Below are 27,718 nucleotides of genomic sequence, written 5' to 3'. Positions count from 1 at the left end.
TTTTTTTTTTTTAAACTATCAATGCTCCCTGCTGATACCACTGCTTGTGGAAGAGAATTCCACATCCTTACCGCTCTGACAGTAAAGAACCCCTTACGTAGTTTAAGGGTAAACTGTTTTTCTTCTAGTTTTATTATTTTTTTATTATTATTTTTAGTTATTCCCTTTCTCTGAATAGTTTGTTCCTTATGCTATGGTCACCAGTACAGTATTTGTACATTTATATCATATCCCCTCTCAAGCATCTCTTCTCCAGAGAGAATAAGTTCAATGCTTGTAGTCTTTCCTCATAGCTGATGTCCTCCATTCCCCTAATTATCTTTGTTGCCCTTCTCTGTACTCTCTCCAATTCCAGCATATCCTTTCTGAGGACCGGTGCCCAGAACTGGACAGCATACTCCAATTGTGGCTGGACCAGAGTCTCGTAAAGTGGGAGAATAATCTCTTTATTTATGGAGTGAATCCCCTTTTTTATACATACCAGTATTCTGTTGGCTTTGCTTGCAGCAGCTTGACATTGTATGCCACTGCCAAGCCTGTTGTCCACTAGGACCCCCAGGTCCTTTTCCATCTTAGATTCACGCAGAGATCCCCCCCCCCTAGCGAGTAACTTGTGTCCGTATTTCTGACACCCAAGTTTCCCACCCCTTTATTTTGTTCAGGTCTGCTTCTAAGGTTACCACGTCCTGCATAGAAGATATTGGCCTGCTTAGCTTAGTATCGTCTTCAAATACCGAGATTGTGCTGGATATCCCATCCTCTATGTCATTAATGAATAAATTAAACAGGATTGGTTCCACCCTCAGGACAGATACTTGGGGGACCCCACTTTCCACATCCACCCAATCAGAATACTCCCCATTAATCACCACCCTCTGGACTCGCCCCTGGAGCCAGTTCTCTATCCAGGTACTCTCCCTATGGTCCATACATAGGTACCATAGTGTAACGGATCAACCGGGACCCCGAGCGGGTACCTTCATTGACGGATGCTCCTAGTGCTTCCCGAGGGATCCAAGCACTCCACCAGACACCATAACCGCCTTAGACCCCACGAACCACCACAGCTTTGTTGGGGTCTCGCCGTCTCCTACCCACCCTGGACCTATGACAAGGCTCCAGGTTCCCATGGGTGAACCTGTCTTTCCCCAGAGAGTGAAGCAGGAACAAGCTCTTACACAAGCTTTTACAAGAGCTTAGTGATTATCCAAGGGAGTATGAAGAGCATAACAATCCCTTGTAGCAGGTTCCCCCAATGAGAGACAGGACTCTAGATTGAGGATGAAATAGAACTCAAAACTTTAATGGTACAGCTACTCTTTTATACAGTTTTCCCCCACAAGGTTACCACCCAGGTGGACCTTGTTTGGGACAGGACATGACATTCACAATCCAATAGAAACAGAGTTTTACACTCAGTTATTCCCATACAGCATACACAGTCCCTCCCCTCTGGCTGATTACAGTATCATATGCAGATGAAAGAGTATACAGGAACTAAACTAATTATCTAGCCATCTGGACAGAACAATGTGAGGTCATTAACATTTAACAATGGGGCAGACACAATCCACAGAACACAGAATACACATTATCTAGGAGGCAGACTTCATGGCAATGGTCTATAACAGTCTAAGTCTCCCAGTGTAAAGTGGGAATAATTCTTCATATTTCTATATGATATTGCTGACAAATATTACTGTCCCATCTGAAGAAATTCAAACCATTAAGTATCTGTTTTTCACTTCCAGTGACGGTGAATACCGTCACACTTTGTTTGTACAGTAAGCGTTTGTGGGGAACTGTGTCAAATGCCTTTGCAAAGTAGATACACCAAATCCACAGGCCTTCCTTTATCTAGATGGCAACTCACTTCATCATAGAAGGTTAATAGATTGGTCTGGCAAGAACAATTTTTCATGAATCCATGCTGATTACTACTAATAATACAGTTTATATTACTAAAGTCTTGTATATAATCCCTTAAAATCCCATCCAAAATTTTGCAGACTACTGATGTTAGGCTAACCCGCCTATAGTTCCCCCAGATATATCTTGTCCCTTTTTAAATATTGGTACCAAGTTGGCTTTTTTCCAATCAGCTGGCACCACACCGTCTGTAGACTATCCATAAAGACCTGGCTGAGTTCTTTAAGAACTCTCAGGTGCAAGCTATCCGGTCCTCGTGATTTATTTATGTTAAGTTTTTCAAGTTTAGTTCTAAATCTATCTTCTGTTAACCAGGGGGTGCTTCCTGAGGTGTATTATTTATTTTACATTACAAGCTGGGTTAGTGTAGCCCCCCAACTCTTTTGTGAAAACTAAAGAGAAGAATTTATTTAGCACTTTCGCCTTCTCTCTTTCCTCTGTGGCCAGATTCCCTTCATCATCTTTTATGGGGCCAATGTGTTCTGGTCTCGCTTTCTTACTATTTATATACTTTCTCCCACTGCATCTCTGGCGTGGCTCGAGGTACAGGTAGTATTTCTAAAAATACTACCTTGGAGGTCCTACTCCTCAATTTAACTCCTAGGTCCCTGAAATCGTTTTTAGGACTCTCCATCTCCCTCTGACTTTGTCATTGGTACCCATGTGTACCATGACAGCTGGGTCTTCCCCAGCTCCACCCAATAATCTGTCCACCAGATCCATGATGTCCCGAACCCGAGTGCCCGGTAAAAAAAAGACCGGCAGCTAGGGGCCTCGCTCTGCTCCAGCAATGCTGGTCCCTGACTGGTTTCCCCAACATCACGCAACATGGCGTATTTATTGGAATGCTCCAGGACAGGACCAGCCTCCTTGCCTCGTTCCCTTCTACCATTCCTAACTGTCACCCAGCTACTCTAAAGCAACAAACAATAGTGCGCTACTGAAATGACAAGGTGAGTCAAAATAAATCAATAAGTTGAGTGCAAATAATGAGCAACACAATGTGTAAAAAACTTTGTGTTAATGGTGACTGTTTGCTTAAACCAATGAAAGCAATACAGTGCAAAAAGTCCATGCCAAAGTGATGTGACGCTGGCAGACAACAGTGCTTGAAGAAATAAATAGTCTTGGTGATGGGGTGGCCTCTTTTTTCTAGTGCTGCTTTGATTTGTTTTATATTGTTTTGTGCACCTTCACAAATATATACCCAGCTACTCTGCTTTGGTGCTTGCATCCTTGTCTCTCCACCCGCCTCTGTTCTGGCCCCTGCCGCCACCTGATGGGTACGTTCCCAGCTCTCCTTCAGTATTGAGATTCTTCTCAGTGTTGCCATTTGCTTCCCTAGATTCAGGACCTGAGCTTCCAGGGAAGCAACATGCTTACATTTTGTGCAGCTGTACTCGCCCTCAATCGCCTGATCAAGTAACGCATACATGCCACAAGATGTACACCGAGTCACATCTCCAAACCCGCCGGGCATTGTACCCACTAATCTAATCTAATGGGTATTTTGAAATTTTACTTTGTCCTGTGTAGCTGTTTTCTAGCTTCCTGACTCTAATTTCTCACACTTAGGTAGTTTACAACACTCGGGAACTCACACACAGGTACTTTACAATGCTTGGGTACTCACACTCAGGTACTTACACTCAGGTGCTCACACTCAGGTGCTCACACTTGGGTACTCACATTCGAGTACTCAGGTGCTCACACTCAGGTACTCACACTCAGATACTCACATGCAGATACTCAGGTACTCCCACTCATGTACTCACACTCAGGTACTCCCACTCAGGTACTCAGGTACTCCCACTCAGGTACTCAGGAACTCACACTCGGGTACTGACACTCAGGTACTCCCACTCAGGTACTCAGGTACTCACACTCAGGTACTCAGGTACTCAGGATCTCACACTCGGGTACTCACACTCAGGTACTTACACTCGGTTCTCATACCTGGTACTCACAGTCGGGTACTCACACTCAGATACTCAAGTACTCACACTCAGGTACTCAGGTACTCACACTCAGGTACTCACACTACAACCTCAGTCAGTCTAGTCAAAGTCACAGTCTCAGTCTTTACTTACCTAATCTGTGTCTCTGTGCTCCTGCACAGCCGCCCCTGTAACCTGACACCGACACTTGCAGGGCTAACGGTGAATCCTCCTCCCTCAGTCCATTTCCTACCCTGCTCCCGCTGCCTATATTGTCACTTACCTGCTGCCCTCGGTCAGCATATCCTCTGGATCCCTAGATCCCTTGGTCCTGCTGCTCACCTGATCACCCGCCGCCTCTTCTGGTCCCCTGATCTCCCGCCACAGCCGGAGCCTGATGCCTCACAGTCCGGGGAGGGGTCCAATTGGAATAGCAGTCCTCTCCTCTCACTCTTCCCATGCTGAACTCTCCTCGCACTCTGACTCCGCTGCACGCACGCTGACTCCGCTGACAGTTCTCCAACCTTCTCCGCTCCGTACAACACAGCCCACCACAGCACTGTTGAAAGTGTTTTTTTGTTTATGTGCCCTGATCAAGTCATTTTTTTGTAAGTGTATTTTTATTATCTTAATTAACAAAAAAAAAATGTTTTTATCTGCACTATCCAGTGCATTGTGTTTTTTGTCTATTTGCATGAATCCATGACCTTTGAATATGTATAGAGCTTGCAAATGTAACCAGATTTGCGTTTATACCTTAGCAGAACATTTGAAGATGCAACTTTTGCTGCAATATTCAACTTCAGTCCAGATATTTGTCCTGCAGTACTTTTTTCTGCTGCTAAATGTCCTCAGTCATATGGCCAGCATAATTTAACCCACTTTCCATGAGCTCAGGGCATCCTGGAAACACTGCAGCCTGTTACTGGACAGTCAAATGAGAAGCGGCACAGTGATGAGATTATCTCTCTATTATTCTGCTCTCTACTCCTATCAACATGCTTCTGGCCAGCCCATTAACTGATTGGATTCTTACACTGTGTCTTCCTCTCACACACCAGATCTGCTGTACAGGGTCTGCAAGAAGCTGATTTTCAATTAAGCCTAGGTATCTACTCTGCTTGCTTGGATAAAATGGGGAATTTATGGTCAGGTGTTTATTTAAATCTTTGACTCCATAGGAGAGATGTTTAGCTGCCTTTTTGATGACTCCAGATCAAGAAATGGGAACAGCAGTTGTCGCCAGGACAGGAAGTAAAAGATAGAAGTGTGTCAGAACGTTCTAACTCTGATGGAAAGTGATGGAGTTCTCCCCAGTAGGAACACAAACAGCATTAGAAAACTTGACTATGGTGCTACACTATGCCTACTCTATCCTAAACAAAGTAAAAAGATTTTAGCTGGAGTTGGGCTGTGATGGTTGGTTATTGAAGGAGAGATTGGCAGCACTTCCAGGGATAAAACCACTTCTTTATTGCAACTTCATAAAAGCGGCAACATGACACACAGGAGTGTGAAACATGTTTGCTGACCTAGCACCTATTGTGTGTTTCCTGTTGCTGCTTTTATGAAGTTTCAATATAGAAGTGGTTTTATCCCTGGAAGTGCTGCCAATCTCTCCTTCATCTACATGTTACTCTTCTCTGCTTTGCAATGGTTTGTTATTGCATCAGAATACTAAACATTTCATTTCATAGTGTTTTCTCCAAGGTAATACTGCAATTTGTAATGGTGGAGAGAAAAGGGAGCTGCACCCCTGCCACAAACTACTTTCACTTAATCTAGTGGTTCAGTATATTGTGATTCTGGCTCACCTGATGCAGAGTCAGCCAAGTGAAGACAATTAGGGATGATTGAATGGTTCGGGTCCACCATCGGTTCGGCCCGAACATTGGGTGTTCAAGGTTCGGCCGAATTTAGAACTTTTTGCCCAAAAAGTTCAGAATTCGGCAACCAGAACCGACCAAAATGCAATGCTTCAGGAAATGGGCTTTAAAAGCCCGTGATTGGACCAGAACCATTAGCAAAAGCCAATTGAGGGGGCAGGAGAATGCTAGGAATGTGATTGGAGTGACTAGGGTGTCCCTAGACCAATCATTAGTGAATACGCCCCCCAGTATATAAGATCGCCCCGCCATATTCCTAGCATTGTTATACTGGACATGAAAGAGAGTGGAAGCAGTTCTGTTAATTTTACTTTAAAAGTGTCATTTAGCATTTATTAGTGTGATGAAAGGGATATCTAGTGTAGTTAGAGTGCTCCTTTACACTTAAGTTAGCTTCAAAAATTTAGTTTCTGTAGGGAAAGTGTTAAGTGTAAGGGGGCCGTAGTGTAGCGTAGGGTTAACTGACAGTGACTGCTATGGAAGGGTGACAAAACCCTCCCATAGCAGGGTGACCGCTATAGAGAAATGATCATTTCTCTGAATTGCTTCGGAACTGGAATATGGCTTCCCACCAGCCAAGCATTTTTCATGCTGCAGGGGCTGCCACTGCCAGTGCTTTTTTGAGGACATGTTTGATGTCAGACATGACATCTGAATATGTGTATAGGGGGTATATATACACATATATGTCTGTATATATACCCCTAGACATATATAGGTGTGATAGTAGCAGAAATATATGCTTGCGCTAATGAAATCATTTACAGTAATATATTTCTGCTACTATCACACCTATATATGGCTAGGTGTCTATATACATATAATTATGTGTGTATATATACCACTATACACAAGTTCAGATGTTTTGCCTGCCTCAAAAGAACCACAAAAAATGCCAAAAAAAAAACGCTAGCGTCAAAAAAAAAATGCCCAGGTGTGTTTTTGCTGGCATTTTTTGGGGGTTTTTGGAGGCAGGCAAAACATCAGAACTTGTGTATAGTGGTGTATATACACACATACATATATTTATATACACACCTAGACATATATAGGTGTGATAGTAGCAGAAATATATGCTTGCGCTAATGAAATCATTTACAGCAGGGCTCAAAATTTCAAGTCCTGAGCTACTAGCCAGGCCTTAAGGGTTACTCGCCACTACTTGCCCCACCTAATCTCTACCCTGCCCACCCCTAAATGCGCCCTCAAAAAATTATTTTATAAAATTACACTGTTAAATGTTTTTGCATGACTGTAGAAGTTGCACAAATAAATATTAATAACAACAGTGTGATTGTATGTGCGTTTTACCTGGATTTTAGGTGCATTTCTATTGAATTCTATTACACAGTGCATTTTCTGAAGCCGCATCAAAGATGCAGCATGCAGGACTTTAAAGCGCTTTCACGAAAACGCACTTTGTAATAGAAATTCAATAGAAATGCACCTAAAATCCAGGTAAAACGCACATACAATTACACTGGCCAAACCACAGTTCACCAGTTATTAGGGATAAGAGAGTGAATAGGGGGGTCTGGGTTGTAATAATATATGTTAATGAAGAGTAGAGTGAAGGGCTGTAGAGAAAGTGCTAAGGCTGTATTTTGGGACAGGACAGGGTCAGCTAAATGGCTGCTTGGAATGCTCAGAGCTGGGACCAGAGGCTGCAGGACATACAGTACAGATTTATGGAGAGGACAGCTGAAAGATAGAAGTAGATGAAGGGTTAATGTGAACAGAGGAGTACAAGAATCGCTGCTGACTTACGATTGTGCAGGGAAGATAAAGACAAGTGCGAGGAGACAGACAAAGTGAAAGTAACCTGGCCGAGTAGAACAAACCAACAGGGGAGGGGAGCTTGGAAGGAGAGAAATGATTAATGGCTGCAGGAGAGATAAGTGGCTGGAACGGAGGAGTCCAGAAATCATGCATTGTGCTGCTGCAATAACAGGAGGGAGAATGACATTCACTCCTGTCAGGCAGGTAAAGGCAGAAGCTCCCAGTGCGTCCCCCCCCCCCCTCATCACAGATATGGACACTGCCCAACCCTGCACATCCAGACAGTGTTCTGTCTCTTCCTCTCCTTGCTCGCATTCAATCATTTTTCACTCACAAAATGCGAGCAGGCGAGTGAAAAATTTGAGGGCTGATTTACAGTAATATATTTCTGCTACTATCACACCTATATATGGCTAGGTGTCTATATACATATAAGTATGTGTGTATATATACCACTATACACAAGTTCAGATGTTTTGCCTGCCTCAAAAGAACCCAAACAAAATGCCAAAAAAACGCTAGCGTCAAAAAAAAAAAAAATGCCCAGGTGTGTTTTTGCTGGCATTTTTTGGGGGTTTTTGGAGGCAGGCAAAACATCAGAACTTGTGCACAGTACCACTATACACAAGTTCAGATGTTTTTCCTGACTGCAAAGAACCCAAAAAAATGACTTATATTAAACTGGCAAGGTGTTACAGCAGCGAAGCCAATCTCTCTTTTTTTTTTTTTTTTCAATAATTGGCTTTTTTTTGTGTGATTTTGTGTCTGGTGGGTCTAAAAGATGTACCTGTGAAGTTTCAGCTCTGTAGCATGTCCAGAACCAGAAAAAAGATCATATAGGTGTAAAAGGAGGGTCCCACATCCCTGTTCTACTGAAAAATTATCTTTTTTTTTTCATGGTTCTGGACATCCTACAGAGCTGAAACTTCACATGTACACTTTTTAGACCCCCCCCAGATACTAAATCCAAAGTCAAAATCAAAAAATCTCTCTCTTTTTTTTTTTTCAATCATTGGCCTTTTTATCAAAAATGACAATTTTTAAGAACTTTTTTTTGTGTGATTAATAGTTAATGGGGCATGACCCAGAACCCTAGGCACTTTTTAGGGGCATTTATTGGGTTTTATTGGGCTTAAAAATTGTGTTTTTTGATTACCGAAGTTCGGGTCCCATTGATTTTAATGGGGTTCTGAAATCCGAACCAAACTTTTGGGAAATTCGGGTGTTCTGGTCAAACCAAACTTTTCAAAAGTTCGATCATCCCTAAAGACAATGGCTATAGGCCTGGCTCACAGTCTTCGCTCTATTTCATCCCGAAGGTGTTCTAAGGGATGAGGTCAGGACTCTGTGCAGACCAGTAAATTTCCTCCATCCCAAACTCGCTCATCCATGTCTTTATGGACCTTAGTTCATGCACTGGTTTGAAGTCATGTTGGAACAGGAAGGGGCCATCCCCAAACTGTTCCCACAAAGTTGGCAGCATGAAATTGTCCAAAATGTCTTGGTATGCTGACACCTTAAGGGTTCCCTTCACTGGAACTAAGGGACCAAGCCCAACCCCTGAAAAAAAAAACCCACACCATAATCCCCCTCCCCCCACCAAATGATTTGGACCAGTGCACAAAGTTGACTGGCCTGCACAGATTCTTGACCTCAGCTCGATAGAACACATTTGGGATGAATTAGAACAGTGACTGCGAGCCAGACCTTCTTGTCAAACATCAGTGCCTGACTTCACAAATGCGCTTCTGAAAGAATGGTCAAACATTCCCATAGACACACTCCTAAACCTTGTGGATAGCCTTCCCTGAAGAGTTGAAGCTGTTATACCTGCAAAGAGTGGGCCAACTCAATATTGAACCCTACAGACTAAGACTGGGATGCCATTAAAGTTCATATGCATGTAAAGGCAGGTGTCCTAATATTTTTGACAATATAGTGTAATTCTAGGAATAAACATGTCTACATATACACTTGCTCAATAAGAATGCTGTGTGTGTATGGGTGGGGGGGGGGGACTTAAAAAAAGGTTGGACTTATAAGAAACAGATGGGGCTTTTGTGGCACAGTGTGTTCAGCATATTTGTAAAATGCCTTGAAGTTACATATCTGCTAAAAGTGTAGTGTAGTTGGTTGTCATGGTAAAGAAGGGCAGGGAAGAAGACATATAGGATGTTTTAGGAGATATTTCACATATACTCGTGAGTCAGTTTTTTTTTATATTTGTCCAATTATGAACTAAATATTGGTACAAATTCTACTTCAAATTCATTCTCTCTTTTCAGACTTCTAAAGGACCATGCCCTTTTTGGATCCAATTACAGTGCTCATTGCTATTGTCCTATGTTTTCTTGTTCTAAAAATGTTCTATGTGCCAAAGGATGTCCTCGTTGGTTTCCCACCCGGCCCAAAAGGTTTGCCAATTATTGGAAGTCTTCACATGCTGAATCTAAAGAGACCACAGGAAACTTTCATGCAGGTATTTTTTTTTTTTTACTATTCAGTACACACTAATTAAGGAGAAGAAAAGCCATGGTCAGTTCTGGAAATAATAGCTCTGGACTGATTTTCATATTTTCCATGCTATGCTTAATTGCTTTGCTGAAAAGGTCCACTGTTTATGGAGCTCAATGGCTCAAGCTGATATTTACACACAAAAGCGAGCGAAAGGTATGGCAGAGATTGTTATCTATGATGTAAGTTTAAGTATATTTTTAACACCAAGTGGTGTTGTTGATTAAGATTTTAAGAGGTTTTGTAATACCTGAGAGGATCTAAACATGGACTAGCTCAATCATATGTAATGGAATAGGTCCATCCTATCTGAGTCTCCTGCTATCAGGCTCTCTGTATGCATTTTGCCCTTCATGATGGTGGCCCAGGAGGATAATGGCTGTGTACTGTCTGTCTTCCAGTGTCTGGAGATCATAGTTTAAGCTGCTACTAAGCAGCACTTAGGATATCTACTTTTATAGATATCAGAAAACCCAGGAACGCAGAAAATAAAGCAACCTCTGTGGAGTCTATTAAAATGTATAATTTGCTTTTTATATACATGAAAGATAGAATGCCAGAAAGTTTGAATTTGTGTACAGTTCAACCAAATGCGAACATAGATCCTTGGTTCCTGTTGACATGCCAAATGGGAACTGAGGATTGTGGTGAAAATGGGGTGAGGGGGCCAAGTCTCTAGGATAATTTGGGGGAACCAAGTATAGAATTCCATTGTTGCAGTAGGGTGGTGGTCAGTAGTGGGAGCAGTTATTTACCTTTACAGGTTTTCCTTAAGCTCAGTGGTTAATTACGTCTGCCTGTTACAGTGAAGGGCGTTCCGGTAATCAGTGTGGGAAATTCAAAAACCAAATTATGAATATGTATCTGACCCAACCAATCCCTGATGGTGTTATTCAGAGGTAGTGCTTGATGAGATTATAAATTATTGGGAGCCCCTTTCCAAATATCTCTTTCCCCTGAGACTCCCTTTGGGAGGGTGTCTATGTAAAGGATTGCTGTCTGAGCCTGGCTCCAGCATGAGCCATGCACTGAGGGCGCTGGAAACCAAGTTAGGCCTTGAGTGGATACCTGAAGGGAACTGAGCTGAAGAGTGTTTCGGAGGATTCGAATAGAAGCTGCTATCTGGACACTGTAAGAAAGATTATTTTCTCAAAGGCTCAGGTATTTTTGTATTCTTCCAGAAGGAGAGAAGCCATATTAGTGACTAAGGAAGCACTGTGACATCTCTCAAAGGGCCACATAAACAGATCAGCCATATCATTATGACCACACACCTAATATTAAGTATGGCCCCTTTTGCTAAAACAGCCGTTACCCATTGAGGCATGGACACCAAAGTAACATTCACATGAATGGCATGACCCAAGGTTTCCCAGCAGAACATTGCCCAAAGCATCACACTGTCTCTGCTGACTTGCCTTCTTATGCCGCATCCTGGTGCCATCTCTTTCCCAGGTAAGTGACGCACACTGGCCATCTACATGATGTAAAAGAAAACATGATTCATCAGACCAGGCCACCTTCTTCCATTGCTCCGTAGTCCAGTTCTTATGTCCATGTGACCATTGTAGAAGCTTTTGGCTGTGGACATGGGTCAGCATGGGCTTCACAGCCCAATACACAACAAACTGCAATGCCCATTGTTTTCTTCTTTCACCACATCAACTTCATTGACAACACGTTTACTTGCTGCCTAATATATCCCACCAATTTTCAGATGCCCTTGTACCAAGATGTTCCCTTTACCTGTCACTGGTCATAATGTTATGGCTGATTGGTGTATATATTTGGCTGTTCTCGTTCTATGAGCATCTTTTTAAAGGTCACTTTCAAAGGACCTGCAGCTAAAATCATATTTCTGTCCTCCTTTTTTTGCTTTTTGGGTATCGTGAACCCCTAAACCCTCTCTCCTAATGTTGAATCTATTAATAAAATATAACAAGACTAAAGTGGCTGGTGTCCAACTTTTCACCCACTATACATTAAAGCCCAAATCCTAAAAACTGAGATGCTAACGCTCTAAGCAGCTTGGGGTCACATACCATTGCTCAGGAGTAAAAGAGTAATGCATGTTTATCTGTAAAATATATATTTTATATATATATAAAAGAAGGATAATGAAAGATCAGTTTCAAAATGTATGACAAAAAAAACAATACCCCAAATCATAGAGTGCTTTTAAAGTTGATCTCTGAGCTTTAAACAACAACCCCTACCCCCTCCCTTTTTGCTAACATATCATTTTTATTTTGTAAAAAATAAATGAAAGGCCCAGTTTTCTTACCTGAAACTCTGACATTATGACAGGTCTCAGTCCTTTTTGGGGCCTGTATTGTGGAAGGGTTCTTCTTGCAGCGTCCACATAACTTCCTGTATTCCTTGGATGCTTCCCATTGGGTGATAAAAGTATCCATCATGGTAGTTCTTAAAGGTTCTTCAAGGTCCTATTTCCCTAAAGAGGGGATATCATGATATCACCACATGAGGGGAGGCAAGTGGACTGCAGGGTGCCAGTCTTCACAACTGTAAAAAGTTCTGTAAAGTGTCACACAGTGGTGTAAATAAAAAGTTGACTTTGGAGAGTTTTTCTTAAAGAGGGAGCAAGCCCAGTGTGTTTTTTTCCCCCCTGAAAGTAAAAGCATGCTGGGCTAATATGCATCACATACTAGCACATTATGTGACACTTACCTCCAAACAAAGCCCTTGTCATCCCCGCTGGAGGCCACATCCATCTTCAGCCGTCTTCCTTCCTGGTCTGCGGACTCCAGCTATGCTACTGTCCGGTAGCCGCGTGACGTTTCACGGGAGTCGCCAGTCACAGCACAGGGATCTGAAGAAACGGCACGGGCGGCCGTTGCTTCAGAGCGCATGCGCCTATGATGTAATCGGCGCACTATACAGTAAATATCTCCGAAACGGTGCAAGTTTAGGAAGTATTTACAGTACCTATAGGTAAGCCTTATTATAGGCTTACCTATAGGTACAACTTACAGACGGGGATTTTCAACCACATTAATAAAACAATAGCAATAGATAGGTGTGGTTATGTTTTTTTTTTTATTTATTTTTTAATGGAAGATGAGCTTTAAAAACAATAACAATGGAGAAAATGTAAGAATTAAGATTTATTTATTTATTTATTTTTTAATGGGAAGATTGGCTTTAACACTTTTGCATATGGTAAGATGCCCATTTTTGTTTTTCAACTTTTTTTTTTTTTTATTGGGTCGGCGGCAAGGGCGACGGCCCTTGTGATTGACTTTGGATCTACATCGGGGGACATAAGTCATTTTTAATAAAGGACTTGTCAAAAACTGCCTCATGTTTTTTGTTACACTACACTTTTTTTGGGGGTGCATGAGTAGGGTTACTATGTACCCCATACTCATTCACATAGGGTGGGGGCAGAATATATGGGCCTCCTTTCTAAAAGGGGGCTTCCAGATTCTGATAAGACCCCCACAACCACAGCCCAGGGTTGTGAGAAAGAGACCCTTGTCCCCATCAACATGGGGACAAGGTGCTTTAGAGTGGGGTGCACATCCCCCTTGTCCAAAAGCACTCCCCCATGTTGAGGGCATGTGGCCTGGTATGGTTCAGAAGGGGGGTGCTCGCTCATCTCCCCTTTTTCCTGACCTGCCGGGCTGCATGCTCGGATCACGGTTTGATATGGATTTGGGGGTGACCCCATGCCATTTTTGTCTCAATACATTTTGCATTGCTAACATTGCCTCTGAGCACAAGTCACTTGTCACAAGTCAGTTTAGTTAAAATGCTAATCCGACTTGGGTGCAACTTCCATTCAATTCTATGGGCTGAAATCGGACAGAAGTCTGACCAAAGTAATGCAGGAACCTTTTCCAAAGTCGGACCGACACAAGTCAGACCAGGTAAAGGAGTTGTAAAGACAAAAGCTTTTTTTATCTTAATGCATTCTATGTATTAAGATAAAAAGCCTTCTGTGTGCAGCAGCCTCCCCAACAACCCCTAATTCTTACCTGAGCACCCATATCTATCCAGCGATGTCCACGAGTCCCTCGGCTGTCTGGGACTCTCCCTCCTGATTGGCTGAGACACAGCAGCGGCTGTCAGCTAAAGTCAGTTAGCCAATTAGGAGAGAAAGAGGGGGTGGGGCCGATCCACAGCTACGTGTCTGAATGGACATACGGAGCTGCAGCTCGGCTCGGGTGTCCCCATAGCAAGCTGCTTGCTATGTGGGCACACAACAGGAGAGAGGGGCCAAAAGCAGCATAGAGGGACCCGAGAAGAGGAGGATCTGGGCTGCTCTGTGCAAAACCTACTGCAAATAGGAGGTAAGTATGACATGTTTGTTATTTAAACAAAAAAACAAGACTTTACAATCACTTTAAGACGACATGGGCACTCAAAGTCGGAGCGCATGTCGCACAAGTGTGAACCGGCTTTTAGTGTGTTAATGGATCATTAAAGCAACCAGCTGGTCAAAAGGTCCAGTTCAAACTGCCTGCAGGTCGAAGTCGGCCTACGTTTTCATCCCTTGTCCTCAAGTGGTTACAGTGACAGAAGTTCAGGAAAGCACATGGGATTTACCTACTAAACATAAGCTGTTTATTATAACTAATAAAAAAAATGATATATTTACATAAATTTCCTATTTACAGCTCTCCAGGAAGTATGGATCGGTATTTAGCATACAGATAGGCACAAAGAAGGTGGTGGTACTTTGTGGGTATAAGGCAGTAAAAGATGCTCTTGTGACTCATGCAGAAGAATTTGCAGAAAGACCAGAGATTCCTATTTTCCAGAAATACCTAAAGGGATATGGTGAGATTTTTTTTAACTGTTTAATTATTTTACACAGTTTAATGATTCCTTGTAAATTCCCTAAATTGTAATAAATGAGTGATTATCATACATGTACTTGTTACCCGTATATTATGATTTTTATGATACCTCAGACAATATCCGGGTTAAATGAGAGTTCTTTGACCATGAGTAAAAGCTTCAAAACAGCAATATAATTTTATTGGTATATAGCCTGGAAGCCTAAATTAATTTACAACAATTGTATCTCTAGTACATACAAAAATGGAAAATATTCATAGTTTAACTGAACACATATAGAGTATGATACTCATATACAAACACAGCAATACAGACACAAAGAGGACAAGCAATGTATACATTTAAGTGCAGGAGATAGAGTCAATAGTTACCATTCCCATGAGAGTTTCATCTTAGTCTGAATGCAAGAGAGCTTTCTCTCCTTCCCACCTTCACTAATATAGATCTATATTGCTTTGCTTGGAGCCATTCTGATTGGTGTAGCAATCTTACCCTTCTCCTCCCTCTGGGGGTATCTTATTCAGGATCTGACAATTTCCCCATCCCCTATATTTAGCATAACCCAGCCTCTCGATAGCCCTCCTCTCTGGGGGGGGAGGGATTAATCATGCTAGGTCAGCTGCTGAGCAAATTGTCCATCCCCGAACAGACACCCACCTTCATCACATATCTAAAGAGAAAGTCTTTAAAGAGATGACAAGGGGAGTGACACGGCCTACAGTATTATCACTACAGTATTGCCTTGGCCCCAGGATGTCTGGCTAACAGGAACTTAATTATAGAGCGGTACTATTTTGCATATCAGTATGTGTAAATAGAAGACCCTTCTCTGGTAGCTCAGGCATGCATTTAAAAAGGACTTGCTAATCAAATTACTACTGCTGGTCAGACTGGATTACACAACTTAAAAATCTACAATAATATTCATCTATGTGTTTGAAATCAAAACTCAATATCTTGAAAAATGTATATTTACATCCATCTATTTACGATTACTATAGGAGATTACACATAAACTCCTCATAAGGCAGCATACTGTACATAAGATTTGCACCTATGCTCATCAATGCACATAGGTTCTATGTCCTGTATTGCTACACTTGGGGGGAGAGTTACTAAAATGGGAGCACACAGAATCTGGTACAGCTGTGCATGGTAGTCAATCAGCTTCTAACTTCAGTTTGTTCAATTAAGCTTTTAACAATAAAAACTGGAAGCCGATTGGTTTCTTTGCAGAGCTGCAGCAGATTTTGCACTCTAGTTTTAGTAAATATACCCCCTTATGGTTCTGCTTTACTGCTCCTTCTCTCAATGCAAGTCTGGCTGAAAACTTCAAAACCTGAAAATCTCAGAAGATAGAGTAATGTGCATTGGGCCATTGAGAACACCATGTAGTGGCTAATTGGTAAATCTCAATGTTTCGTATAATAGCAAAAAAGCTAGCCAGCTAATGCAGATTGAAGATTTAGATGGTATATTATTTACTTAGGAAAACCACACAAATTTGACTTGCATAAGCTTGTTCACACCCTGTGCAGAGACATGCGTGAAATTTCTGTAGGTACACAAAAAAATCTATTTGTTTTTTTTTTCCTGCGCAGAAATATATAACATAAATTCCCTGCAAGGGCACAAAGAAAACAATTTATTTATGGGATGAGGTTGGGTATAAGTAGAATGTTGCCGTGCCAATCAGCCATCCGCTAGACAAAGTTGTACGGCCAAAATGCATTGGGGTGTGGCTGAAGGGCAACAGGAAGTGATGTGTGTGGTCCCACCGGAAGTGACGTCTGTGGTCCTAACGGAAGTGACGTGCCGAAAGTGATGGATGTATCATCAGGAGTAACACCAAAACGCTAGGCAAAAGCCTACTTCTAGTAAAGCTTATACTGTAGCTACTACATGTTACAAGTTGTGGGATTTGTTTAAAAGACTATTCTTCTCAAATTTTTGAGTCGTTTTTTTTTTTTTTTAGTTTTGAATAAAGGGTTGTTTATTGATTTACACGATTGGAGCCTTTTATTCCTTTCATGTACTGTGGGAGCCACTTTTGAGGATGCCTTGAATTGCTGAATTCAATTACAAGCAGTGGTCTAAACGAAGAGTGCATTATGCCGATCTTATTTAAGAATGGTATGGATACCTGGTAAGTGCCGACCTGTTGGGGGAGAGGTGTGAGCACATAACCACATCATGATATAGACCAGTGATGGCAAACCTTGGCACCCCAGATGATTTTGAACTACATTTCCCATGATGCTCATGCACTCTGCAGTGTAGTTAGGCATCATAGGAAATGTAGTTCCAAAACATCTGGGGTGCCAAGGTTCGCCATCACTGATATATATGGTCAAAAAGTCCTTTTTTGTTCAATGAAGTATATACTGATGGTACTTAGGACTGCTTCACTTTTGGCACTGGATGCTATTTAACCACTTAAGGACCAGGCCTTTTTCTGACACAAGTTAAAATCAGTATTTTTTTTGCTAGAAAATTACTATATATATATATATATATATATATATTGTGGGGATTAGCTCGGTGGCGGGTGTGGATGACCCCTGGGGGGGGGGGGGTTCGTTACACAAGGAGATAGCCGAGAAGTGGTTGCAAACAACAGTTTGGTTTATTCATGCAATTTTCTTCACTGCAAGGGCAAAAACATCCAAAATAAAATAAAACACAAAATAAATCCTTGCCACTGTGGGCGGCTACCTTCTCACACACAGGAACCTATCTAAGGAAGTCTGTCCCCAACCTACTGTTGGGCAGACTTGGCTGATCATACAGCAGACTATCAATAGTGCATTTATTATCTCTTCACATAGAGAATGTCCCTTTTCTCTTCACACAGCACATGTTCATTGGACTTTCCTTTCACATAGAAAACATCCATTGGTTTTTCTCTTCACACTATTCACATAGAAATAGTTCATTTTCTCACCTTGAGAAGTCTTCACCCTTTTTACCCTCCTCAGCGCACATCGCTTCAGGAGGTCTTCCCCATGATCACACAGCTTCAGGGGGCATTCCTTCTCCCATGCTCACACAGCGTCGGGAGGCACACATCTGACTGTCCTCCTCTCCCCAGCTCACACAGCGTCGGGAGGCAGCAATCCTTCTCTCATGCTCACACAGCGTCAGGAGGCACACATCTGACTGTCCTCCTCTCCCCAGCTCACACAGCAACAGGAGGCAGCAATCAATAGGACTTCCTCTGGACAAATTATAGAGGCCTTAATTTCCTCATTCTGAATAGCTGAATGGTTTTCAACTTCTTTACAACTTCCTGCTGCCTTTGCAGCCGACACCCTATAGTAATTGGTGAATTGTCTAAACCAAGCAGAAGTGTATCTCCCATCTGTGACACCACTCACAGATTTACCTGACTTCCTGTCACATACCCCCCCCCCCTCTTGTTTCAACCCTAGGGTTGGGACACAGATTTCCAGGCACGCATGTGTCAGGCACTGCTCTTGACTCTCACTGATAAGCCTCCTAGTATCTTCAAGCTTAAGGATGAAACTGTTTCTGTCAACTTCATTGACAGATTTCTCTAAAATGTCAGACAACTTGTCCCTCATCTCATATACACATTCTTCAACTGCATTTTTGGCATCATTTTGCTCTTTCTCAAGTTTGTCCTGCATAACCGTCTGTCCTATCCGCCATGGAGGACCGTGATCCATAGGCAACTCAATTGTGCTAGTTTTAAAGTCTTCAACATTCTTGAGCCACCTCTCTCTGCAATAAATAAATGATTTCCACAAAACTTTGAGAACCTCTGCTTCATTTAGCTTTGTTCCAAGAAATGTCTGTACTTTATCAACTTTCCTTCCACCATCATATGGGTCAAAGGCAGTAGCTTCATTAATTAGCCGTAGACAGTTGAACCCAGCGATCTGGGTGGTATCCATTACAGACCTCCTCTCTGCATCAGTGAAGAAGCATGGAACTGCAGCACAGTCTATTAAAGGTTTCTTCACTGCACTTTCTGCTATTGCATTACTTTTCCATTGTAGCTCCTTTTCTTTATCTGAACTCCACATGGAATGTATCTCAAGATCACGCTCAATCTTCTGCCACCTGTCTTTCACCAGTTCCATTTTGGAAATATTCCCGGAAAGGCACTTATTCATTTGCTTCACGTTTTCACTCACAGCCTTAGTTTTCTCCACTAGGTGGTGTTTGCTTTTTTCTCCAAGCTTTATATCACTTGCCTTAGTTTTCTCCACTAGGTTTTCAGCCTGAACTGAGAAATCATCACATTTCTTACGCAGCTCCTTTGTTTGCTGAAGCTCTAATGATACATTTTCCAATGCTTGAAGTTTTTGAAGGAACTGTTTATTCCAAAGGGGTGATTCAAGCCACATGTCATCACATTTCTGATGCTCACTCAGGACAGACCCCAAAACACGGATCCTTTTAAAAACTGCATCAGGCACACTATCCCCTCTTTGGGACAGATCCTCTGTTGCCTGTAATTCCTCTTCAAGTTCTTCCAACTGAATCTTCATCTCTTCTACTTGCTGTTCTAAGGCTCGCTTAGACTTTTCTAGCTCCTGAACGCTTTTCCCAACATCACCCTTGGAGCTGACCAAATCTTCCATCTCTGTACACAGCCGTTTGTTAACTCTTTCTAGTTCAACCTTACACTCTAGAGCTTCCTCCAAGGAGAGAGCCAAGAACAGGGCTTTGCTCTCTTTATCACGTGCCTCCGTTTCTGCACGGTCGCGTTCTTCTGCATATTTTGCAGACACAGTCTTCTCCTCACCAAGCAACACTCTCTAATGAACCAACGCTTTCTTCCATGCGTTTTTTCATATCCGCTATCTGAGCTTGCAGTGTTGCGACTTGCTCTGATATGTTTTTCTTTACTTCCTCCTCCTCTTTTAATTGTTCCAGGACACCATTTTTCTCATCTTCCATTTGTTTGAGCTTTGTGCTAAAACTCAGCCTTTGACACCTCTCTTCCTGTAAGAGTTCCTAAGTGTCTTGCAGCTGCGATTCCAAGATAGAGAAATCTTTGGCAATTTCTCTAGATTTGCTGTCTGCTTGAGAAAGCTGATTTGTGACATTGTCCAACTCAACCTGCAGTCGGTTTGCCTTCTCTGACAGCTTAGTACACAATCGGTCACCTTCTGACACTTTGATTTGCAATTCCTGCAGCTGTGCCTCTACTTTTTCTCTCTTGTGTTCAGAATCTCCTTTTCCCTGCATAAGAGCCTTCACCTCATGGCTAGTTTCTGGGAATGAGAATGTAATTCTGCCACACAGGCTTCTTTCTTCTTTAGCTGCTGCTGGACACATTGGGCTTCCTCTTTCCAACTTTCACAGTCCGTACGTAATTCATCTACCACATTGCTCAAAGTGGTGAGCTCATACACAGTACTCAGTAATTTAGCCTCTCTCTCATTTTTCTCCTTGTAGCTGAGAGACAATGTCGTTTTCAGAGCGACATTCTGTTCCTGCGCCTCCTGCAGGTCTATTTTTGTAGCTTCCAAAGACTGAAGACTTTTTTCCAGCTGATTACGCAACTCCAACATATCACACATACTTTGCTTCTGCAAAGTCTGAATTTCAATTTCCTTTTCCATGAGGATGGTATCTTTCTCCATTATAGTCTCTCCACGTTTTTGTAACTCGGAAAAAAGAAGAGCAGTGGATTCTTTCCACTGTGACACCTGAGCCTGCAAGTTTCTATGCTCCATCCTAAGCAACTCCAGGGCTCGTTCCTTTTCTTCCATTTTCCGTTGCAAGGCATCCAGCTCAGCCCTGCACACATACTCGGTTTCCTCCAAACCAATTTCCTCCATTTTCTGCTGGCGTCTCTGCTTCCAGCCTGCCATGCTCTCTTGGTGAGCCTTTTGTTGAGCTGCAAAGCTCCGCTGAAAATCCACATTTGCCTGCTGTTGAGCTGCATTTGCCCCAGTGTTGCTAGGGACAACAACCTTTCTCTTTAGCAGATTCTGTTCAGGCATGGATGGGGCTCGTTCAGGCGGTAACATCCCCTCCATCCATAGAATTCGGTCTCTCATTTCAGCTATCTTTGCATCTTTCAGGCGCTTTGATCGCCCCATCTTCAATAACTCCACAATAAATTTTTCACAGTCCAGCAAAAAATGTTGAGACCACTGTCTCTTTAAAGCCAGTAGCTTTTCTCTCTCTTGCAGGATCTCCTTTCCTGCAGACACAGTTTGTGCAGTCTCATGCATCAGACACAACAAAGTCCATCAAAAATTTTGAGACCACTGTCTCTTTAAAACAAGTAGTTTTTCCTCTCTTTCAGGATCTTCTCTCCTGCACACACAGATTGTGCAATCTCATGCACCAGACAAAGTTCATAGAACATATGCACTTCTTTGCAGGGATCTCTGCTTCTGCCCAATGCATACCTCCACCATATGTGGGGATTAGCTCGCTGGCGGGTGTGGATGACCCCTTGGGGGGGTTCGTTACACAAGGAGATAGCCGAGAAGTGGTTGCAAACAACAGTTTGGTTTATTCATGCAATTTTCTTCACCAGACTGCAAGCGTCAAAAACATCCAAAATAAAATAAAACACAAAATAAATCCTTGCCACTGTGGGATTGCTACCTTCTCACACACAGGAACCTATCTAAGGAAGTCTGTCCCCAACCTACTGTTGGGCAGACTTGGCTGATCATACAGCAGACTATCAATAGTCCATTTATTATCTCTTCAAATAGAGAATGTCCCTTTTCTCTTCACACAGCACATGTTCATTGGACTTTCCTTTCACATAGAAAACATCCATTGGTTTTTCTCTTCACACTCTTCACATAGAAATAGTTCATTTTCTCACCTTGAGAAGTCTTCACCCTTTTTACCCTCCTCAGCGCACATCGCTTCAGGAGGTCTTCCCCATGTTCACACAGCTTCAGGGGGCATTCCTTCTCCCATGCTCACACAGCGTCGGGAGGCACACATCTGACTGTCCTCCTCTTCCCAGCTCACACAGCGTCAGGAGGCAGCAATCAATAGGACTTCCTCTGGACAAATTATAGAGGCCTGAATTTCCTCATTCTGAATAGCTGAATGGTTTTCAACTTCTTTACCTTTGCAGCCGACACCCTATAGTAATTGGTGAATTGTCTAAACCAAGCAGAAGTGTATCTCCCATCTGTGACACCACTCACAGATTTACCTGACTTCGGGGGGCGTGGCTGCCAGCGCGGAAGATGGCTGCTTGTTGAGTCAGCTCCGCACGGCCACCCAGGACAAACGCCGCTACTAGGGCCCACAAAGCTCCTACACACCCCGGACACGATCCGTGACCTGCGGGGGAACATCCGCCATGGCTAGGCGCAAGAAGGATACCGGACAGTCCGGTAAAATGACGGGATATCTCATCTCCCAGGCCTCCGGGCTCCGCCAAAATGGCGGCGGGACCGCGAGCGGAGGGCAGCGCGGGAAGCCGAGCCCGACGCAGATCCCCAAGCTTCCACAGCTCCAGACTACCCCACCTCAGCGCCGCATGATTGCAAACCCGGATAGCGGACAATCTTCGGGTTCACCTTCGCCACCTTCTCCGTCATCCCGGAGCCCAGCAAAGCACAGACAGCGCAGGGACTCTCCTCCTCCAGCGCTGCACGATTCAGGTATGGAACTTACTTTTAACAATCAGGCCTCAGCGGCCTTCAGCCCCACTCCTGGAGACTCCTTTGCAGCCTGCCCTTCGGGGGGGAACCCTATCTCAGAATCCTCAATGAAGAACATGCTGTACTCCCTGCGAGCATCTATGCAGGCTGACATGCAGCAGCAAACCAGGCAAATAACTAAAGAAATCTCCTCTCTGGGCTCCAGGATAGATTTAGTGGAAAGAACTGTTAATACCCATGCTGAATCCATCAATATGGTTATAGACAGGACGAACTCTCAATCCGAGGAAATCGCATGGCTGAAAAATAAGGTCGCCGATCTAGAAGATCGGAGTCGGCGCAACAATATAAAGCTGAGAGGTGTTCCAGAATCGGTACCCCCCACACAACTTCTGCAATATGCGACGGAGCTGTTTAAAACTCTGGTCCCCACTATCCCGGACTCAGAACTTTTAATAGACAGGATTCACCGTCTACCCAAACCCTCCTTTCTAACGCATGATGTTCCCAGGGATGTTCTCATGAGGGTGCATTTTTTCCATGCTAAAGATCGCATCATGCTTGCCTCCAGACAGAACAATCAGCTACCGGATCCATATAACGCTGTACAACTCTTGCCGGACCTGTCCAAGCACACGCTGCAGGCTAGGCGCAACCTATCCACGATCACTAAGGCTCTGCGCAACCATCAGGTACAACACAAGTGGCGATACCCTGCGACCCTTCTGGTCACCCATGAAGGTTCATCTGTGGCTATTAGATCCCTGGAAGAAGGGATTTCAGCGCTCCGTAGATGGAACATACTGCCGGCGGATCAGGCTTTGCCGCCCTTCTCTCCACCTTTACGCCCATTGGAAGCTGAATGGCAAGTAGCATCGCGCAAGAGATCCTCCAGGTCTCCGTCAGTGCACTCCAGCCCCAACGCACACTGAGGACCCACGTTTTTTGTCCTAGGCCACGGATAGCACCTCTATCTGGCCTCCTGTTATTTTTCTAGCGGTTGGTTCCGCTCTCGGACTGCCGAGACAGTCCATTTCTTATGCTTTTTGTTTTCTTTTGCCCTCATACCTATTCCTCCTTCCCCTGCTACCTCCTCCTTGGACAGTAAGGATGATTCGCAACTGATGCATTTTTGTTCTGTTTTGTACGCCCAAAGGTCAGCTCTAAGGATCCCTATGTCTACCCATGACCATTAAGGTAATATCCATCAACGCGAACGGTCTCAATCACCCCGCAAAAAGACGCTCTCTGTGGAAGGAGGCTACCTCACGGAAAGCTGATATATTAGCTGTACAGGAAACACACTTTCAGGTTGACAATCAACCTCGCTGTACCCACAAGAACTTTCCACTGATCCTGTTTGCCTCCTGTAACGACAAGAAGCGGGGTGTGATGCTGGCGTTTAGAGACACTTTGGCGGTCACAATCCACAAGACTGTACTGGATCCTGACGGCAGGTTCATCATCACCACCTGTGACATAAATGGCATGCCAATGACTCTGTGTGTACTCTACGCACCAAACTCGCACCAACTTCGGTTCCTGAAGAGAGTTCTCCCGCAAGTATATGATGTTAAATATGGTCATTTATTGTTGTGTGGGGACTTCAACGCTGTCGTCGACCCTGGGTTGGAAACCTCGGCGTCCTTCCGGGGTCGACGGCAGTCCTTGGGGCCCCTTCTTCATAAAGAGAAGCTGTACGATGTTTGGCGATGTCAACATGCAGCGGAAAGGGACTATTCCTTTTTCTCTCCTAGACACAATTCCTATTCCAGGATAGATTTGTTCTGTGTAGACTTATTTTTGCTGAATAGGGCGACTTCCTCTGGGATCGCTGACATCACCTGGTCCGACCATGCGGTGGTGGAATTGACCATAGAGGAATCCGCCAAATTCTCCCCGACACGTATCTGGAGATGTGACTCCCGGGTCTTGCAGGACGACGGGTGTCGTAATAGACTCGTCAAGGAGATACATGAGTTCCTTGCCATTAACGAACCCTCTGTCTCCGACCCGTGGGTGCTGTGGGGTGCACTATATTAGAGGGGGTGTGCATCCAGCAGCAGTCGCGGCTTCGGAGGCAGAGGAGGGACAAGATATCATCCCTAACGACTGACATTCACAATCTGGAAATGACCAACAAAGCACGACCGAACGATGCGGACTCGATGGCTTTGATTAAGCTGAGACAGGACCTTAGACTCCTACTCCTAGAACAGTCAGACAAACATCTCCAATACCTTAAACAACAACATTATTTTCAAGCTAACAAAGCGGGGAAATATATGGCCAATCAGGTTAAACACAAACAGGCTAAGTCAAGGATTGCACATCTGCTGCAACCCTCGACCAAATCGAAAATCACACACCCGCAGGTCATAGCCGACGAATTTGCCAACTTCTACGGCGCGCTGTATAACTTACAGAACGACCCTAGCGAACACCAACCGACAGCTGCGGATATTAACCAATTCCTCGCGGCCGTGTCCCTGCCATCTCTTACTACTGACCAACTGGAATCGTTGAATTCACCGATTCTACTGTCTGAGGTCCAAACCAGCATCTCCTCCTTGCCCAAGGGTAAATCACCAGGGCCGGATGGATTCTCAAACGAATTCTTCCAGCTCACGTCCCGCCTCACGAGCCCCACTTTAGTTGCAGTGTTTAACAAGGCCATGGAGGTGTCTTCACTCCCACCTGACATACTAGGGGCCCACATTGTCACGCTACCCAAACCAGGGAAAGAACCTAACACCCCTGCTAACTTTCGCCCCATCTCCTTGCTTAATTCCGATGCCAAAATATACGCCCGTATACTCGCCAAACGCTTGCAAGCTATATTGCCGTCCCTTATACATAAAGACCAGATGGGATTCACGGCTGGTAGACAGACGTCGGACGCGACTAGAAGGGTCCTAGGAATCATGCATCTAGCTCATACATCCAAAACCCCGTCAGTGCTACTCACTTTGGACGCCGAAAAGGCATTTGATAGGGTCCACTGGGGGTACATGCGAGCCACGTTGTTGAAATTTGGCTTTCGGGGCCCAATACTGTCAGCTATTACAGCGCTGTATTCTTCCCCAACGGCTCGGGTATACACTGCTGGCACTCTGTCCAAACAGTTCCATATATCGAATGGTACCCGTCAGGGATGTCCTCTCTCTCCATCGATTTTTAACTTAGTCATTGAGCCCTTGGCGGAGACCATTCGATCCAACCCCTGTATAATGGGCTTCTCCCTCCCTTCCTATCATCATAAGATAAACCTTTTTGCGGACGATATTATCTTAATGCTTACCCAACCGCACACGTCCCTCCCAGCAGCTTACGATACACTTCAGGCATATAGTAAGGTATCGTACTACAAATTAAATGCATCCAAATCCACGGTCCTCAACATGGGGGTCCCCTCCGCCTCCCAGATATCCCTCGCGAGTAATATTCCCATTCCATGGTCCTCGGATAAAATACACTACTTGGGTATAGATCTCCCAGCAAACCCTGCCAAATTGCTCTCAACGAATATGTCCAGAATACAGGCAAAGATCAATGCCGACATATCTCGCATGCGTCCCCTGTGGTTCTCATGGAGCGGCAGGGTGGCGGCGTATAAAATGTTTATCTTGCCACAACTGCTGTATTTGTTCAGAGCTCTCCCTATCCATTTCCCTATGACGCACCTCCTCAAACTGTCTAGGACCTTGACGACCTACGTGTGGGAGGGCAAGCACCCACGCTGTGCTTTCGCGACTCTAGTTCGGAAGAAACAATTTGGGGGGGCATCGATCCCAGACATCCCGACGTACTATTGGGCCACTGTCTTGGCACTCTGCTTCACACACTATGGTCGTGCCCCTCCCTACGCAGTTTTTGGAACCAAGTGTTCTCTTACATATCTTCTCACACGGGCTGCCTGACCTCACCGTCCCCAGCTTTGGCCTTATTACATCTAGGTATAGATAAAATCCCTGTCATGTATAGATCTTGGGTGACCCATGTTCTTCTGGCGGCCAGGACGGTGGTCCTACGTAAATGGAGAACACCGATGCCCCGAACCTGTCAGAGGTGGTTTCATTATTAAAAACGAACTTTCAATTTGAAAAGGCTATCGCCATCAACCAATTGAAGTTGCAATCCTTCAACTCCCAATGGAACTTCTGGGCAACAACATTGTAGACCAGTTCTAATGTACTGACATTATTGTTCTTTAGTGCATCCTTACTCCACTTACCTCACCTAACCTGTACCTTTCCCTCCCTCCTCTACCCCTCCTCCTCCCCCACCCATGGGACAGGCACTGTTCGGCTTGTACTGTTATGTTTCGTTAAGCCTGTACCATGTCAATATGTTACTGTATTTGTACGGTTGTTCATTTGCAATGTATGCATTTAATTTTCAATAAAAATCATTTACACAAAAAAAAGATTTACCTGACTTCATGTCACAATATATATATATAAATTTAGCAGAGACACTAGAGAATAAGATTGTTGCAATGCTTTATGTCATACCATATTTGCGCACGATCTTACAAACACAATTGGTTTGGAAAAAATACACTTTTTTTTTATTAAAAATATAAGAAAACAGTAAAGTTAGCCCAATTTTTTCCTAGAATATGAAAAAATAATGTTACGCCCAGGAAACTGATACCTAACATGTTATCCTTCAAAAAGGTGATGCTTTAATAATGTCTACAAGTTACCAGTTTAGAGTAATAGAGGAGGTCTAGTACTAGAATTGTTGCTCTCGCTCTAACGATAGAAACGATAACTCACATGAGTGGTTTGAACACAGTTTAAATATGTAGATGGCACTTGCATGTGCGTTCGCTTCTGCGAGGGACGAAGGGCACTTGAAATTATTTTTTCTATTTTTTTTACTTTTTACTTTTTATTTTGGCCCATTAAAAATATTTAATTGATTACTTTTATTCCTATTACAAGGATCGTAAACATTCCTTGTAATAGAAATAAGAAGTACAGGTCCTCTTTAATGTGAGATCTGGGGTCAAAAAGACCTCAGATCTCACATTTACGCTTAAAAGCAAAAAAAAATTTGGCCCTTTAAGGCCGTTGGGCAGAAATGACATAGAGTCGAGTGGAGGCCATCTGAGAATCCATGACGCAAAAGTGTAAGTATCCAATTTTCTCAGAAAATCTGAAGGTTTTCATTTTTCCCTTACAGATTTAAGAATTTGTAAAAGACCCCCAAACCGTATATT

At 43.6% G+C, this 27,718-nt stretch overlaps 1 protein-coding gene across 1 annotated transcript in view; it reads left to right on the top strand.

Moving 5' to 3' along the window:
• The window catches only part of LOC309551310 (cytochrome P450 2K1-like), a 109,714-nt gene that overhangs the window by 25,308 nt on the left and 56,688 nt on the right, over positions 1 to 27,718 (top strand). The window contains exons 2-3 of the mRNA XM_082251844.1: positions 9,817 to 10,010; positions 14,686 to 14,848. Of these exons, the coding sequence (XP_082107970.1) occupies positions 9,831 to 10,010; positions 14,686 to 14,848 (343 nt within the window). The 5' untranslated portion in view covers positions 9,817 to 9,830. The remainder of the gene's footprint in view (positions 1 to 9,816; positions 10,011 to 14,685; positions 14,849 to 27,718) is intronic.

This window comes from Pelophylax lessonae (genome assembly GCF_965119305.1).
Source record: "Pelophylax lessonae genome assembly, chromosome: 3".
NCBI classification, from domain to species: domain Eukaryota; kingdom Metazoa; phylum Chordata; class Amphibia; order Anura; family Ranidae; genus Pelophylax; species Pelophylax lessonae.
Note: the sequence above shows the minus strand (reverse complement) of the source record. Positions and strands in the feature narration are given on the sequence as shown.